This window comes from Gadus macrocephalus, chromosome 23 (genome assembly GCF_031168955.1).
Source record: "Gadus macrocephalus chromosome 23, ASM3116895v1".
NCBI classification, from domain to species: Eukaryota; Metazoa; Chordata; class Actinopteri; order Gadiformes; family Gadidae; genus Gadus; species Gadus macrocephalus.
The window spans coordinates 16,801,782-16,820,468 of record NC_082404.1 but is presented as its reverse complement, the minus strand read 5'-3'; the positions used below and the strand labels follow the sequence as shown (position 1 = coordinate 16,820,468).

The window sequence follows — 18,687 nt, the reverse complement described above, 5'->3', positions numbered from 1 at the left end:
AAAGTATGATCGCTTCGAAAGTTAAGATCTGCACTGAGTCATGAAGAGAGTAGAGAAGAGCCGAATAGTGCATCTTTTTAAAAATAAGAGATACCCTGATGGTTAGAAATTCGTCGAAACAGACAATTTCTCCTAAATCTTCGATACAGCATCTTTTTAATTTGACTATAAATAAATAAATAAAAATAAAACTAAGTTGCCATAATTTTCCTCCACCTGAACTGGTACCTTCAACGGAGGTGCTCCTCTACCAGATTGCAACTGTACCGCGCAACTTATCGTTACTTGCATTCAGAAATGCAAATCATTTCCGATACGGGGTCAGCAGCAGTGTCCTGCGCTTTGATTTGAAACACCTCAACACACGGTCGCGCTATTAGGTTGTTTACGGTATTGGAGGCGGAGGGGAGGAGGAGGCGAGAAGAAGGACGATATGTAGGGTGAGGAAGGAGGCGGACTGAGAGATCGCTGCTACGAGGTGCCGAGTCTCACCCATCCGACATCACCTGCAGCTGGGCGGGACTCGACCACATATATGCCGCTTCTCAGAAGAACCGGACCGCTGTGCAGGACCATCTGAACCGGACGCCGTGCAGGACTACCTGGACCGAACCGCTATTGGACCGTTTACTGGACCGCTACATGATCATGTACTGAGCCGGACCGGACCTTAATAGGACCATGTACGCCGCTGGGTCGCTGTAGGACCATATTGAGCTGGACAGCTATAGGACCTTGTACTGAGCCGGACCGCAATAGGACCATGTACTGAGCTGGACCGCCCCAGGACCATGTACTGAGCCGGACCGCTACAGTACTGCCTTTATAAGCTCCGTCGGACCGGCAGGAGCCTTCCGTCCGCCGGTCCATGCCGATGTTGTGGGCTGACGTGGACGACAGTGTCAAACAAGGATAAAGATTCTCCGTGTTCTGTTGTTGCCGACGGGAGGGCGTAGGGCGTTTCTCCGGTAGACCCCCGTGCTGCCGGGCCTTGGACCGGGGAACGTCTCTTCACAGCAGGGCGTCCACCACCATGCCTGCCGTGTAACGGGCGGTGGATTCTCCTCTACGAGTACGCGGAAGGTGGTTGTCCGTCCTAAGGAAGAGTTATTATGGGCTGTCTGGGAGGGGGCAGTCAGACAGAGGACCAACGTCTCGACGAGAAGAATCGGAGAGAGGCCAACAAGAAGATCGAGAAGCAACTTCAGAAAGAGCGCCAGTCGTATAAAGCAACGCACAGACTCCTGCTGCTAGGTAACGAAATGATGAAGGGGGAGAATTCAGTTAACGTGACTATGGAGAACTCTGTTAACATGATGATGGAGAACTATTTTATCATTGTGGAGAACTCTGTTAACATGATGGAGAATTCTGTTAACATGATGATGGAGAACTCTGTTAACTGGAGAACTCTGTTAACATGAAGATGGAGAACTATGTTAACATGATGGTGTAGAACTGTGTTAACATGATGCTGTAGAACTCTGTTAACATGATGATGGAATACTCTGTTAACATGTTTTTGGAGAACTCTGTTAACATGTTGATGAAGAACTCTGTGAACATGACGATGGAGAACTCAACGGTTGTGTTGGAGAAGATGATGATGATGTGGTGTCCAACTGTGTGTGTGTGTGTGTGTGTGTGTGTGTGTGTGTGTGTGTGTGTGTGTGTGTGTGTTTGCGTGTGTAGGAGCAGGAGAGTCCGGGAAGAGTACCATTGTCAAGCAGATGAGGATTCTCCACGTTGACGGTTTCGATGATGAGTAAGTAGCTCGTCGGAACCGCTATGGCAACACCAAACACAATATCCACTCAACACGAGTATTGTGCTCATGGCGTGACTTCAGGGGAAGTGGCCTCACCCAAACGCTTTGTGTGTTCTCCAGGGAGAAGAAGGAGAGGGGGCAAGACATCAGGAAGAATGTAAAGGACGCCATCGTGGTGAGTGACATGACGTGATGATTGACCCCAACATGAACGACCACAACCATATGACCCCAAGCCCTAACGACCCCAAGCCCTAACGACCCCAACCCCTAACGACCCCAACCACATTGCCCCAACCACTAACCACCATAACCATGAATGACTCGAATAACTCGAACCTAGCCTAACCCTAATCCTAACCTAACCTAACCCTAACCCTAACCTTGAAAAAACAACCCAGACAACACTAACCACAAACCCAACAACGAAAGACCTTAACCACAAACAACCCAAACATGCACGACCCTAAAGATTTAACAGATTAGGTTAAATGTAGTCTCACAAATCCGATTAATGATTAATCAACTGACATCAAACAGGCTGCCTCAAATCTGAGTCAACCGGGCGTTTAATTTACTTCCACCTGAATATTTGTTTCAACCAATCATGTTGCAGGGGGCGTGTATCTGTGCGTTTTTTTAATTGGCTAGCAAACACAAACTCATCTGGAACTATTCCCCTTTGGATGGAAAGATGTTCAGATAAAATGTGTCTGTAAAGATTTCCAATCAACACCGTGGAGCTACGGCAGAAATCCACCGATGCGTTTCTCTTCGGAGGAATATCTCCGCAACAAAAAAACAGGAAACGGGTTGTGACTCCGCCCCTTGTCGTCATGGTTTCCTGCTCCGTTTCCTCCCAGAAGGTCTGCCCCCCAGCGTAGAAGGAGAGACTCCTAAGAGTGATTAGCTTAGGGGAGACTGGGCTCTACAGCAGTCACGCTAGCGTTCATATTAGTTAGTTCTCTTCCTGGCTTTTATTGACCACAGATCCACACAGATTTCCTCAGATTCAAGGCCTTTCCCTCCTGGGTTTAGTGCGAAGTACCCCAAACTGGGAAGTTGAGACCCCAAGTCCCGGTCCAAGAGATGAACAACACAGTTCTGGTCCAAGGGATGAGAAACACAGACCTGATCCAAGACCCATTCCTTGTCTTTCAGAGATGAAGTGAAATCTCAAAGCATCATTTCTTTCCTGTACTTTTTCCTTCTACTTTTGAAGTTATTGGGTGCTACATCCTTCCTATTCAGTAGTGTGTAGGTCCTTCAGACGATTATGTTTTAAGTTAGTCTTTAAGACAATTGTGTTTTAAGTTGGTCTTTCAGGCGATTTGTTTTAAGTTGGTCCCTAAACTGATTTTGTTTTAAGTGGGTCTTTCAGAAGATTTAGATTTAAGTTGGTTCTTAAAATGATTTTGAAATAAAATAAATAAAACTATTGTTTTTTTTGTTGTTCTTTCAGACAATTGTGTTTTAAATTGTTCCTTTAAAACGATTTTGTTTAAAGTTTCTCTGTCAGAAAATGGTGCTTTCTGTTTGCCTTTCAGGCGATCATAACAGCCATGGGCACTCTGACTCCCCCTATCCCAGTGGGTAACCCTGCCAACCAACCCAGAATCGACTACATCAAGAGCATCGCACCGCTCTCTGACTTCGAATACACTGAGGTGACACACACACACACACACACACACACACACACACACACACACACACACACACACACACACACACACACACACACACACACACACACACACACACACACACACACACACACACAGAGAGAGAGTTAGTAACCATTGTAAATGACGCCCCTTGGGTCGTGTCATGTCAGACACCTCAGTGGGTTTGTTTAAAGAGGCGGCCCCACGGGCCCGGGATCCTGGTTACTCAGTTGGCTAAACATCACAGCTCTCCTGGGTTAGCCCTAGCCAGAACCCAGGGTTCACTTTACTTTGTTTGAGGGACAGTGCAAATAATTCAGTACGCATGCTATAAAAATGCCAGAGTAAGATGAGAGGCTCTTTAAGATGAGAGGTTTGTTAGCCCTAAGTGTAAGCTAGACTCACTAGAGCTAGACGCACTATACCTAGACTCACAAGAGCTAGACTACATAGAGATAGACTCAGTGATAGTAGACTCAGTAGAGCTAGACTCAGTAGAGATAGACTCGCTAGAGCTAGACTACCTGGAGATAGACTCAGTAGAGCTAGACTCTATCTAGACTCAGTAGAGCTAGACTCTATCTAGACTCAGTAGGGCTAGACTCAGTAGAGCTAGACTTTATCTAGACTCAGTACAGCTAGACTCAGTATAGCTATACTCTATCTAGACTCAGTAGAGCTAGACTCAGTACAGCTAGACTCAGTACAGCTAGACTCAGTAGAGCTAGACTACCTGGAGATAGACTCAGTAGAGCTAGACTCAGTACAGCTAGACTCAGTAGAGCTAGACTCAGTAGAGCTAGACTACCTGGAGATAGACTCAGTAGAGCTAGACTCAGTACAGCTAGACTCAGTAGAGCTAGACTCAGTAGAGCTAGACTACCTGGAGATAGACTCAGTAGAGCTAGACTCAGTACAGCTAGACTCAGTAGAGCTAGACTTTATCTAGACTTAGTACAGCTAGACTCAGTAGAGCTAGACTTTATCTAGACTCAGTAGAGCTAGACTCAGTAGAGCTAGACTTTATCTAGACTCAGTAGAGCTAGACTCACAGGCATAGAGAGACTCGCTTGTTATAATCAGGTAAGCAGTTCAACCTGAGGTGAAACATTTAAATTTTGAAAGAGCAGAACAGTAAGCGTTCAAATACAAACGTTTAAAGGTTCTTTCTTATTACCAAATACAAAGGTGCCTTGTATCTTTGGATTTATCATTTCATCATCAATATTGGTAATAACTTTATTGATACAGACACTACGGACACCTGGGTTCTCTGCAGAAGGTATAGCAGCCGGGGGAGGAGGTGGTGTTTGTGTCTTTAAGACAGTGTCATGCCAACGCGATAGTTTGTTAAGGGCTGTTTGTTTAAATGACTCTAATGATGTGATATAATGAGGTAACATGGGAATCTCTCTGTCTCGCGGTCACCTGAGGTCTAATTATCCAAACATCCCTCAGGACACCGGAGACAAAACAAAACCCTCATGTGTTTTCCAACCTGCCTCTTTGTTCCTACTTCAACCTCCGGCATCGCGTTAGGACAAACCCTGAGCCCATGTAATGTGTTAGGACTAACCCTGAGCCTACTTAATGTGTTAGGACTAACCCTGAGCCTACTTAATGTGTTAGGACTAACCCTGAGCCTATGTACTGTGTGAGGTCTAACCCTGAGCCTATGTACTGTGTGAGGTCTAACCCTGAGCCTATGTAATGTGTTAGGACTAACCCTGACACTATGTACTGTGTGAGGTCTAACCCTAACCCTATGCAATGTGTTAGGAGCCCGAACTCTTTCTGACCCAAACTAATTGGTCAGTATAAATCTGCTTCGTCCAGAATTAATGCATTATAATCTTGACCTGGAACCCCTCACATCTGAGGACCATGGCAGTTGACAGAACCAGGGTTCTTCCGGGTTCTTTCACTGATTATTCTGTGACGGGAAAATGAGTGTGGAAGTCTGTGACATCAGAATCGGGTCAAAGGTTCTGCAGTGTGAGCCTCACTGAACACTGGTGTGATGGAAAGGTCCAGATGGGCCCTTCGACAAGTTCTTCCCTCGAGATGTACTGAGCCACGTTCATGTGATTCATGGTCATGTGACCCACGTTCATGTGATTCATGGTCATGTGACCCATGTTCATGTGATTCATGGTCATGTGACCCATGGTCATGTGATTCATGGTCATGTGACCCGTGGTCATGTGATTCGTGGTCATGTGACCCGTGGTCATGTGATTCGTGGTCATGTGACCCGTGGTCATGTGATTCGTGGTCATGTGACCCGTGGTCATGTGATTCGTGGTCATGTGACCCATGGTCATGTGATTCGTGGTCATGTGATTCGTGGTCATGTGACCCATGGTCATGTGATTCGTGGTCATGTGACCCATGTTCATGTGACTCATGGTCATGTGATTCATGGTCATGTGACCCATGGTCATGTGATTCATGGTCATGTGACTCATGGTCATGTGCCCTTGTTCTGTTGAACCCCTCCCCTCTCCGGCCCCCCAGGAGTTCTTTGAGAACGTGGACAAGCTGTGGGTGGACGAGGGCGTGAAGGTGTGCTTCGAGCGCTCCAACGAGTACCAGCTCATCGACTGTGCTCAATAGTAAGGCACACACACACCACCACACACCAGCCTGCAATAGATAGACACACCCACCAACACACACCTGCCTGCAATAGATAGACACACCCACCAACACACACCTGCCTGCAATAGATAGACACACCCACCAACACACACCAGCCTGCAATAGTAAGACACACACACCAACACACACCAGCCTGCAATAGATAGACACACACACACCACCACACACCAGCCTGAAATAGTAAGACACACACACCAACACACACCAGGCTGCAATAGTAAGACACACACACCAACACACACCAGCCTGCAATAGTAAGACACACACACCAACACACACCAGGCTGCAATAGTAAGACACACACACCAACACACACCAGGCTGCAATAGATAGACACACACACCAACACACACCAGCCTGCAATAGATAGACACACACACCAACACACACCAGGCTGCAATAGTAAGACTCACACACCAACACACACCGGCGTCCTGCCACACTTGAACCATGAGCCTCATGGTTCATCACCTTTAGTTTGTTGTGTGAACATCACCAGATGTTGTGCGAGGTTAGGTTAGGGTTAGGTCAGGGTTACGTCAGAGGTTAGGTCAGGGTTAGATCAGAGTTAGGGAGTAATCAGCTAAACTACAGATTTTTCGCCATAAGAACATTAAGCTAATGTTATGTGCAGTGATTTTGAGTGGTTTTCTATCAAAACCCATAGTAACCACTTCAGCAATGACACCATGTGGTCTGAGATAACCAAGCCCACTCATTTGCATACACCAGATGGAAATGTTGCATTAAATAAATAAATGTTGTATTATGTAATTAATGTGACGTTAAATAAATGGATTTGGCAATATGAAATAAAAGTAGTAGAAAATATTAAAAGTAAGTAATAAATAAAAACGTCCTTAAAAAAATTACAAATATTTATATATATCAATATATTGACAAATGTGTAATGTATATTTATCCACACATTTACATTTATTCATATATTTATCACCTCATTTATTCGGAGAAGTGTTGGTATAAGGCGTAGTGGGTCATATTTGTAGTAAAATATGACCCATATTAGAATCTCCGAGCTTTTGTTTTTAGTTGTGTTTTAACTTTTAACGTGTGGCTTACAATGGAAAGTCTTCATTTGTACAATTACAAGACAGACTTACCTTGGCCTCGACTTGGCTCTAGATTTTATTTATCTATGACAATGTATGTTAAATCAGGCTGTTTTTCAAATATTCTTCATACAATTATTTAAAGTGTGTGTGTGTGTGTGTGTGTGTGTGTGTGTGTGTGTGTGTGTGTGTGTGTGTGTGTGTGTGTGTGTGTGTGTGTGTGTGTGTGTGTGTGTGTGTGTGTGTGTGTGCAGTTTTCTGGAGAAGTTGGACCATATCAGAAGTGTTGACTACATTCCGACCGATCAGGTAAGATATATATACTCTACTATACTACTGCTATCACTGCTTCTACTAATGCTCGTACTAATACTAAATATCTTGATATTAATATATAATTAAGATCTCATTTGTACCACCAATCAATGAAGGTAAAATGTGTTCTGGCTCCAGGATCTTCTGCGCTGCCGAGTTCTGACTTCAGGGATCATTGAGACCAGGTTTCAAGTGGATAAAGTCAACTTTCAGTGAGTTAGTCTACCTCTTTAAGTGAGTTAGTTGGTCTACCTCTTTAAGTGAGTTAGTTGGTCTACCTCTTTAAGTGAGTTAGTTGGTCTACCTCTTTAAGTGAGTTAGTTGGTCTACCTCTTTAAGTGAGTTAGTTGGTCTACCTCTTTAAGTGAGTTAGTTGGTCTACCTCTTTAAGTGAGTTAGTTGGTCTACCTCTTTAAGTGAGTTAGTTGGTCTACTTCTTTAAGTGAGTTAGTTGGTCTACCTCTTTAAGTGAGTTAGTTGGTCTACCTCTTTAAGTGAGTTAGTTGGTCTACCTCTTTAAGTGAGTTAGTTGGTCTACCTCTTTAAGTGAGTTAGTTGGTCTACCTCTTTAAGTGAGTTAGTTGGTCTACCTCTTTAAGTGAGTTAGTTGGTCTACCTCTTTAAGTGAGTTAGTTGGTCTACCTCTTTAAGTGAGTTAGTTGGTCTACCTCTTTAAGTGAGTTAGTTGGTCTACCTCTTTAAGTGAGTTAGTTGGTCTACCTCTTTAAGTGAGTTAGTTGGTCTACCTCTTTAAGTGAGTTAGTTGGTCTACCTCTTTAAGCGAGTTAGTTAGTCGACCTCTTTAAGTGAGTTAGTTATTCTACCTCTTTCAGTGAGTTAGTTATTCACCTGTGGGCCTTTATATTTATCTAACCCTAACCCTCTATCCTTATCTAACCCTCTTTCTTTATCTAACCCTCCCATGTATCTAACCCTCCCATGTATCTAACCCTCTATCTTTATCTAACCCTTTATCTTTATCTAACCCTCCCATGTATCTAACTCTCCCATGTATCTAACCCTCCCATGTATCTAACCCTCTATCTTTATCTAACCCTCCCATGTATCTAACCCTCCCATGAATCTAACCCTCCCATGTATCTAACCCTCTATCTTTATCTAACCCTCCCATGTATCTAACCCTGCCTCTCTCTTTATCTAACCCTCTATCTTTATCTAACCCTCCCATGTATCTAACCCTGCCTCTCTCTTTATCTAACCCTCTATCTTTATCTAACCCTCCCATGTATCTAACCCTGCCGCCATCTGTCTCCCTCAGTATGTTTGACGTTGGAGGGCAAAGAGATGAACGGAGGAAATGGATTCAGTGCTTTAACGGTGAGAATGTTACATGTCTCTCTCTCTATCTACATGTCTGTCTGCCTGTCTATAATGTGTCTCCTAACCTGTCTGTTTACCTGTTTACCAACCTGTTTATCTGTCTTTTTATCTGTACACCTGTCTATCTACAGAACCGGTCTGTATACCTGTCTTTCGGTCTTTCTATCTGTCTGTCAACGTGTCTGTCAACCTGTCCGTTGACCTGTCTGTCACATGTCTATCTACCTCTCTCTCTCCCTGGCTGTCTATCTGTCCGTCTAGATGAGCAGGCTAGTCAACCAAAGAGTTAAGTTTGTGTATGAGTGTTTGAGTTCACTGTGGAAGGGTCAGATCAAGAGACCAAACCTAGCCTAAAGTAGTGGTAGTACCTGTTGTTAGAAATTGGTTAGCGTTAGAAATGGATTAAGTTTAGTACAGGGTTGGGGGTTATGCAGGCTTTTCTCTAATACTTAATACACAGAAACCTTTATTCTTCACCGGTTCTCCACACGTCTTTCTATATGTGTCTGACTTCTCGTCAGTCTGTATCCAACTTCCTGTCTGTATGTGTCTGACTTCCTGTCTGTCTACAGATGTGACAGCCATCATCTTTGTAGCAGCTAGCAGCAGTTACAACATGGTGATCAGAGAGGATAACTCCACCAACCGGCTTCGAGAATCACTGGACCTTTTTAAATCCATCTGGACAAACCGGTACAATTCAACCTATTACCTCGTTAGTCAGTCAGTACAGTCGCCCTCATTAAGGGGTTACTATAAAACAGTCAGTACAGTCGCCCTAATAAAGGGGTTACTATAGAACAGTCAGTACAGTGACCCTTATGTAGGACCTACCATAAAACAGTCAGTACAGTGACTTCATATAGGAGTTACTATAAAAACAGTCAGTACAGTCACCCTTATGTAGGGGCTACTATAGAACAGTCAGTACAGTCACCCTCGTGTAGAAGTTACTATAGAACAGTCAGTACAGTCACCCTCATGTAGAAGTTACTATAGAACAGACAGTACAGTCACACTCATGTAGGACCTACCATAAAACAGTCAGTACAGTGACTTCATATAGGAGTTACTATAAAAACAGTCAGTACAGTCACCCTTATGTAGGGGCTACTATAGAACTGTCAGTACAGTCACCTTCATGTAGAAGTTAATATGAAACAGTCAGTATAGTCACCTTCATCTAGAAGTTAATATGAAACAGTCAGTATAGTCACATTCATAAAGAAGTCACCATAAAACAGTCAGTACAGTGACCTCATATAGGAATTACTATAAAATAGTCAGTACATGTGCCACTGACTGTTTTATAGTAACTCCTATATGAAGTGACTGCAGTCATATGAAACAGTCAGGGAAGATACCTTCATATGGGACTTACGATAAAACAGTCGGTACAGTCACCTTCATAATTTTGATTGACAGCTATTTAACAGGGGTGTCGTTTTGATTGACAGCTAGCCAACACGTGTTTCTTCTGTTTTGGATCCTCAGGTTTCTGAAGACGATCTCGGTCATTCTGTTCCTGAACAAACAGGACATGCTGGCCGATAAGATCCTGGCGGGAAAGTCCAAACTAGAGGACTACTTCCCTGACTACGCCCAGTACACCCAGCCCGTGGATGGTAAGGAACTAGTTAATGCTGGGGGTGTGCAGCGAAGGCGCTGGTCTGTTTACGTTAACCAGTCTTATCTGTTCATGTGTCTGGGTGAGAACGTATTTGGGTGGTGATGCTTGTTGAAAGATGTTATACTCTGTAGTCTAGAGTTTATAATTGAAATATTTAAATTAGCAAGTATTAACTACTGTCAAGTCTGTTTTTGAAAGCCTTTTATTTGAACTATATCATGGAATATATATTTAGTTATATTGCAAAAAACTCAGCTCAAAGTACAGCTAGAGTAGGCTCACACTCGCCCTCCCTCTGATATCTAATCACAATAATCAATTGTATTCATTTGCTTATTCATAGGGACAGGGACGTTAATAAACATCAGTAAAAATACTAGATTAAACATGCTTGAGTTAAGCAAAAATGCTAATTTATATCCCTGGTCTCTGGACATATTACCGAAAACAGAAACAATACATATGATGTGTAAGTGACATGATACAAATAAACAAATGCTAAGAAACGGTGTAGGGTGTACGTATGGCAACCCACAGCTCCCTCTAATAGTGGCCCGTATGGCGCCACACAGCCCCCTCTAGTGGTGGCCCGTGTGTCACCCCACACCCCCCTCTAGTGGTGGCCCGTATGGCGCCCAAGAGCGCCCTCTAGTGGTGGCACGTATGGCGCCCAAGAGCGCCCTCTAGCGGTGGCCCGTATGGCTCCCCACAGCGCCCTCTAGTGGTGGCCCATATGGCTCCCCACAGCGCCCTCTAGTGGTGGCCCATATGGCTCCCCACAGCGCCCTCTAGTGGTGGCCCATATGGCGCCCCACAGCCCTCGAGTGTGATCAAGAAATCAAATTTGGGTTTGATCACATTAAACAACCATGAATGGATAATTCATCGACTGGGCATCAATTTGAAACCTCAAGCAGGGTTTACAATCGTGTATAGCAGCTGAGAGAGGGTTACACAGGATATAGATCCACTGCCTTCAATCATAACGCACCGTCTTTATCGCCCTCTGGCTCGCTATCTTCTGCTGTGTCATTACTAAAGTGTGTGTGTGTGTGTGTGTGTGTGTGTGTGTGTGTGTGTGTGTGTGTGTGTGTGTGTGTGTGTGTGTGTGTGTGTGTGTGTGTGTGTGTGTGTGTGTGTGTGTGTGTGTGTGTGTGTAGCTTTACCAGATGCTGGTGAGGACCCGTTGGTGACGAGAGCAAAATTCTTCATAAGAGACCAGTTTCTGGTAATTTACACACTGTGACGCACACTATTAGACAGTTATACAAAGTACAACACAATGCTACACCCTGCAGCTCACTACAAAACCCTATAGCACGCTGTTACACAAAACTACACACTATTACACACTATCATACAAAACTACACACATAATACTAAGCTATTACACACACACAAATAACAATACACTTTCACACACAAAATACATACTCATCAGACACTTTGAATATTGAATACAATTAGAAAATGAAATGATAAACTACCAAACCTTCAGTTGTTTTTGTCAGTTGTTTCACAACATGCTGTCGATTTGACCAGGTTACAGAGCCATGTTGAGTTGTCCTATCAGGTGACAGAGCCATGTTGAGTTGTCCAATCAGGTTACAGAGTCATGTTGAGTTGTCCAATCAGGTTACAGAGCCATGTTGAGTTGTCCAATCAGGTGACAGTCTTGTTTGTGTGTTTCAGACAATCAGCACAGCCAGTGGAGAGGGGAAGCACTACTGCTATCCCCACTTCACCTGCGCCGTGGACACGGAGAACATCCGCAGAGTCTTCCAGGACTGTCGAGACATCATCCAGCGCATGCACCTCCGACAGTACGAGCTCTTGTGATTGGTCCTGGAGAATCAGCCGGTCACATCATTGACCAATCAGGAAACGGACTGGAACATTCTAGTTAGTCCATAACATAGACCATGTATAATTAAAGACGAGTACTATTTATATTTGAAAAAGTGATCCGACCCGCCTGAACAGTGGTTAATATGCAGCTCCGGATGAGAGATGACCTCTTCCCACAATGTGCCTCAGACTGCAAATGCATCACAGGTCATTCTATCATCTTCAAACCTGCTCACCCATTCAGGTACATGTCGGAGGTCATCCTAATGCCCTGCAACCTGCTTACCTGTCCAGGTAGAGGGCAGAGGTCATCTTAATGCTCTCCGACTGGCTAACCCATCCAGGTAGGGGTCATCTTAATGCTCTCCGACTGGCTAACCCATCCAGGTAGGGGTCAGAGGTCATCTTAATGCTCATCGACTGTCTAACCCATCCAGGTAGGGGTCAGAGGTCATCCTGCATGAACACTGAATGATGGATGGATGAACCAGTTGAACTCTCCATTCTAAAGTTCAAAAGAGTTTTTTTACAACCTTAGCATTCGATTTATAAACAAAAGGGTCTATGGGTTTATTTATATATTTAAATACAGATAGGGAGCCCTCTTTATTTATTTGTATATAAAGGATGTAGCTTTAACAGATGCTTCATGTTATACAAAGTGGTGGTGTTTATTTTCAAGCATGTTTCGACCAGCTGTCGGCTGGGATTATTAACTACACTAGTCAAAGATAACTACTAGTCCAGGATTATTATATGATATCACGCAAGCCTGACATAGTGACTCCTGGACAGCTGAACGTAGTGCTACATACAGGTGGAGTTTGTTTTGAAGGGAATTGTAATATACCGCCAGCTGGGCTTACAAAACGTGTTTCTGAATAACTCAACATGTCCAATTAACTCACTCAACATGTTATCAATTTACTTAACCTGTCCAATTAAATAACTTGAATTAACCTGGTCAGCATGCCATGTTACCATACTCAAAATTTGACGTTAACCAACATGTAATGTCAACTATCTCAACATGTCATGTTGACTAACTGAACGTCTCGCGTTAACAGTTGACGTGTACATACATGTATATGCATTTACGGTGCAGGGTGCATGGTTTAGAGAGCATCCTTATAGATTGAGGTTTTTGCGTGTGCTCTCTTGACACGTATTTACGTGTGCACAGAGCATCGTGTAAAACCAGAGCATCGTGTAAAATCTCTCTTATTTCATAGGACAATCGGAATGTTGTTGATGACATGTACAACGTTTATTCTCTCGGCATGTTAGTGTCCCCCATGTCTCTGCCCAAGGCACAGCCCGCTTCGTTCTAGTTGGAGCTCAACGGTTAAATGTTAAACTACAGTACAGGGAAACTCCATTGTTGAGTTCGGGTAGGCAAGTTGGAGAAACCCACTAGAGTAGGCTCGATTTAGAGTTTCCAACTGAAATAATTCCATCATCCTTTCAGGCCACACCCCCAAATCACTGGCTCGCTAGCTTTAGCAGTAGGTCTGCCAAGCCTTATGGTAGAGTTGGTCAATCGCAATGAGGCCACAGGCAGAGTGTGCGAAGGCAGCCGGGTAGGTAGGTAGACAGACTGGTATGCCGCCCAATCATTTCATTCGCCCAGAATGAAGTGATTTGGTGTGCTCATTAATGACCGGCAACGGCCACTGATACCCTATATATTTCCTATTGTTTCAGAGCATTTGACTAATGCCTCTAAAATGAATTGCTTAAAACAGCGTTAAATTACAAACCGTGGTTAGCTGCTTACTTGTTGTTGAAACTCAAATGTTTAATAGAAACGGTACAGTTAGCTGATAACTTGTAGGTGAAACTCAAATCTTAAATTTAAACGGTAGAGTTAGCTGCTTAATTGTAGTTGAAACTCAACTCATAAATATAAACAGTAGAGCTGCTAACTTGGAGGTGAAATCCAACTGGTTAATGTAGAAGGTACAGTTAGCCAGGGTTCGAGTTAGGTGGGAGCCAGTGGGAGCTGAGCTCCCATAGAGAGAGGTCTGGCTCCCATGAAAGCAGCAAGCTCAAATATCTGTGGGGGTCTCTGAAAATACAGCAGCATAATATTGTAATTACAAATAAAGCTATTTTCCCTTCCACATACAGAGTAATATTGACGTTGAGTAAAGGATAATGGAACGCCGGTCATTATCGGGAAAATAAGCCCAGACAGGGCGAACCAGACACCGTGTCTTGCTTCGACCTGAAGTGGCTTATCAGCGCCCCCCCCCCCCCCCCCCCCCCCCCCCCCCCCCCCCTGCTAACAACCAAGCGCAAGGCCGGCCTGGTCTTCTCCCCCCCCCCCCCCCCCCCCACAGAGATGGAATCATAATTCAATCCCTGCAGTTAGCTCCTAACTTGTATTTGAAATTCCACTGTTAAATGAGGCCCTTTATTAGTTAGCACATTTTTACTCATAAATTGGAAACATGATCTGGGCATGTTTCTTTGTCATGTTATATTTGTTTATCTTCCTTGCTAAGACAAACATTTGTTGGCATCTATCTGTGTTTTAGGAAAGGGTTTTATAGGCTACTGCGGGAGTTGTAATGTTTTTATGCACTACTGATGTAGCACTAGAATATTTAAACCTGGTGTAAAGGTACAACATGTGATCCCTCTCTAGTGGTGGCTTGGTTTCTTACTAATATATTTCTGTGGGACCTTTTTCTAAATCAAATTGGTGAATGGGATTTCTTTTCTATCTTAATAAATAACAGCAAATGTACTGTAAATGATATATCCAGAGACTGAGCTGAATAAATAGGTTTCTCTGCACAATACACCTGTATGTAACAATTACCACCTGTATCTAACCCCAACTGTGGTCGACTAATCTTAATGGAGCTGTGTATATGTATATGTAAGCTATATATACATATAACTAATGGAGCATAGATATGAGATCCTTTTAAAGTGTCTATCAACTTTTCATCAAAGTTTGTACATAATTCTATAATTATTTATAACTACTGTCTGCTCTTTTGAAGCTTTGACCTCTGAACTCTGTGCCTTTCCTTCATGGCGGTTGGTATGACTACAAGGTTAATTAACCCTTCTGAACCACAGAAGAGTCCAAACATCGTTTTTTTTAGTGATGCTTTGTGGGATAGACCTAAGTTACATAAATAAATACATTAAAGTCATCTTGATTTTTCCTTTTTAGAACATAGCATTGCTGGGTATAGGCCTTATAGGCGTTCGTCTCGGGGACGCCCCCTTCTGGTGGCCGCTGGTCGCCGTTATAGGAAAGAAATAACAGAAATAATTTATAAATAAAAATATAAAATTGTCGGGCACCCTTCCTAATTTTCTGCCTTGACGAAACAAATGCCCTTGCCTATGGCACTCACTATGCGCACTGGAGGTGGGGAAGGGATAACCGATTTATACGCATACGCATCACAACAAGTCAGAGACTGACTAAGTGCCGGTGATGCTGAACAGAGTTCACAAAGCTTTACACAATTTAAAGGTCCCATGAAAATACCACCAGGTGTGAGTGTGATTACACTCACACCTGGTGGCATGTCATGGGACCTTTAAATTTCCCTGAAGACATCAGGGGCAACGATTCTTGAACGGAGAAAAGAGGAGGGAAGGTAAGCCCAACATATAGGTATGTCATCTTATGTTAATATTAAAATGTCGCTGGGGTGTAGACGGTTAGTCACTGGTAACTGTTACCACTGACTAACCGTCTACACCCCAGCGACATTTTAATATTAACAGAGTAGTAACGCTCTGCAGCAGCTGAGTAGCTAGCGTTACTCTGCTGTAACGCAGCCTATGTGTTTGTAATATTTTATAATATTGATAGATAATATCTCATGTAATATTTGAAGTGTTTCAACTCAGATGCACTCAAAAAAGCTGTCTATTTCTTGTCCACGTCCGTGTAACAGTTCGGCTCCCCAGAAACCTATACACTACGGTGTGTGGCGTCAACTTTTTCAATAAAGTAACCATACGTTGAGTGCCCTGAGGTTCCACACTTTGGAGAAACGCAGTCCCGTCATGTGCCCTGTAGTGGGAAAATTCCACTACAGGGCACATGACGCCCAACAGGCCCAAACCCAACAGAGCTAGACTCTAGGTGCCTTCTGTTGGTATGGGCCTGTTTTCTTGACCCTGAGGAGCGTCGAGAAGCGACCATCCGATAAGGCACGGCGTCAACCCCCATTATGACATCCTGAGGAGGTTCATCGATAGTTTACCATCTAGTTAACCCATACTGTAGTTTATTGGGGGGCACAGATGCTCTCAGGGTCCTGACCGAAGTGTGTAAGAAGTCATCCAATGGTCAATGCGTCGGCCTTCAGCTTGTGCACCTCTTGGGCGCTGGCCCTTGCGAAGCCTTTCGAGAGACGCAGGGAGGATTCCCATTTAGGCCTCGGATCATTTTATGATAGGCCTCGGATCATTGTTTGTTTGTTTTTATGGATTATTGGTAGTTTCTTGCTTGATCGTTGTATGTCCCTGTACCGTTATTACCCAAATATATGACCATAATTGTTTTAAATTCGGATGTCTCTTTATTCTAACCAGTTTGGTGAGGTTAGGATTGACTTGGTTCGGAAATTCCCACCCTCCCATAAAAAAGCTATTGCGCATCTACATTGCTTATTATGGTAAAGCTCTTTTGCGCCGTCAGGAACTTCATGGTGAAATCAGGTGGGCCTCGTAAACTCAGAGATGTACTCGAATAGCCACGAAAGTAGTTTAAAAAGGGAATGATTCTATTTTTTCTCGATTTTCTTTGTTGAAATACATGATTTTGTCCTGACCAATATGCATGCATTAAAATGAATGCAAATATCAAATTTTCTTGTTCAACACGTCCCTATAGTTAGGCCTACCTACGTGCTGATTTTAAAGTGTTTTTACTCTAGCATTGTTAAATGATTAGATGCTATAACTGAAAACCACAATGAATAAAGCAAACAACCCTAAAAAGTATCTTTGCTCAGAGAAAAAATAATACGAAACAGCAGGGAGATTGGAAATGACAAGCAATAGAGGATTCAAATATACATGTATTTATTTCATTTGATGTGGTCACCATTAACTTAACATTACAATCTGTGCAGCACCAGAGGCATTGTGTGTTTGAGCTGAAGCTCATTTCAACACCCATCCACAGTGAGGCAGTGAAGACACAGACAAATGGTAAGACAACATTTACAGATAGCTACCTAAAATATATAAAAGTGGCTAATTATTACAGTATAATACAAATAAAGCGGACGATCATAATAAATCATCATAGAAGCAACCTTTACTTTAACACCATCAAAATGCAGCTCAAGTTGCTCTTCCATCCGATTAACGGGGCAGACTAACACCACGTAGGTCATGCATAAAATAAATAGTGAGCAATGTCTTTTTGACGAAGTAGAAATATATCTGTTGTTAAGATAAGTCCTTCAACTCTATCCATCCAGAGATACACGTGTCTGCACCCCTGGAAGGGTGCCCATTGGACGTCCCTGCTGTAGTGCTGAAGTTGTAGTGCTGAAGTTGCCTCCCTGATTGCCATCCAATCGTCAGTCTGTCAACTGTCCTCTTCCCTGAAGCTGGTCAGCCCCTCTAACAACGCTCCCCTAAATGACGTGTGAACGTTGAATCCTGGCCCCTACGACCCAGTCTGACCCCGCTGTGTCTGACGGGTCATACAGTCAGGAGGTTTAACCCTCTGCCCCAGACAGGGGAACGACTTCCGGAGGAGAGTGTTGAATTTCTTTGATCTAAGAGTAAAAACAGAGTTATATTAGTAATAGCTTCATGCCAATCAGATTTGTAAAACTATAAAGTCCCACATCATTGATAAATTACCAAGAAATAACCAACTTTCTCAACAAATTCACAGTGGATAAAATGTGTATTAAACATGTAATAAATTAAATTGAAACTAGTTTTTTTACCTTTTTTATTATATAATAGATGGTGGGGATTAAAATGAAAACTAGTAGCAAGACTATTACTACGGTCGGGACGATCCAAAGTGTGCTAGATGATCTCTCTGGAACAGAAAGAGAAAATGTTTATTATTCTTTCTATAATAAGGATGAGAATAATAACAATGAAAGCTAGACAGATCCTAATTCCTTCACAATAAACGTGGCCGATACACATTTTTGAAGATGGCTTATCAGTTACTGGCCCAGTGAACATGGTTTAGTAAAGAAGGCAACGGACACCCTTGCCTTACTCCCCCAAGCATCAGCCAAGTGTAAAAACACAATGTTGCTTTTTTACACCACGTATGTTTTAGCATCTCACAGATTGCTTTTGTATTTTCACCAAGAGCCTACCTGCAATAGGGTCCTCTAGTATCTTCAGTTCAATGAAGGTTACGTCTTC

At 43.2% G+C, this 18,687-nt stretch overlaps 1 protein-coding gene across 4 annotated transcripts; it reads left to right on the top strand.

Moving 5' to 3' along the window:
• The first annotated feature begins 398 nt into the window (after nucleotides 1-398).
• Nucleotides 399-18,195, top strand: LOC132452638 (guanine nucleotide-binding protein G(olf) subunit alpha-like). 4 transcript variants are annotated; one of them, XR_009524441.1, is made up of 15 exons: nucleotides 399-1,254; nucleotides 1,693-1,765; nucleotides 1,889-1,943; nucleotides 3,316-3,435; nucleotides 5,953-6,050; nucleotides 7,421-7,475; nucleotides 7,620-7,693; nucleotides 8,761-8,819; nucleotides 9,395-9,515; nucleotides 10,317-10,447; nucleotides 11,613-11,680; nucleotides 12,145-12,275; nucleotides 12,545-12,644; nucleotides 17,415-17,493; nucleotides 17,769-18,192. XR_009524441.1 is itself a non-coding variant. In XM_060045361.1 (14 exons), exons 1-13 carry the CDS (start codon nucleotides 1,113-1,115, stop codon nucleotides 12,615-12,617), a joined length of 1,200 nt encoding a protein of 399 aa, XP_059901344.1. In that variant the 5' UTR covers nucleotides 399-1,112; the 3' UTR covers nucleotides 12,618-12,644; nucleotides 17,415-18,195. The 4 variants fall into 4 exon arrangements, 3 of the variants coding, with proteins under 3 accessions (XP_059901344.1, XP_059901343.1, XP_059901345.1); XM_060045361.1 differs by having other exon boundaries at nucleotides 17,415-18,195; XM_060045360.1 differs by lacking the exons at nucleotides 17,415-17,493; nucleotides 17,769-18,192 and having other exon boundaries at nucleotides 12,545-13,255.
• Nucleotides 18,196-18,687: the final 492 nt, after the last annotated feature.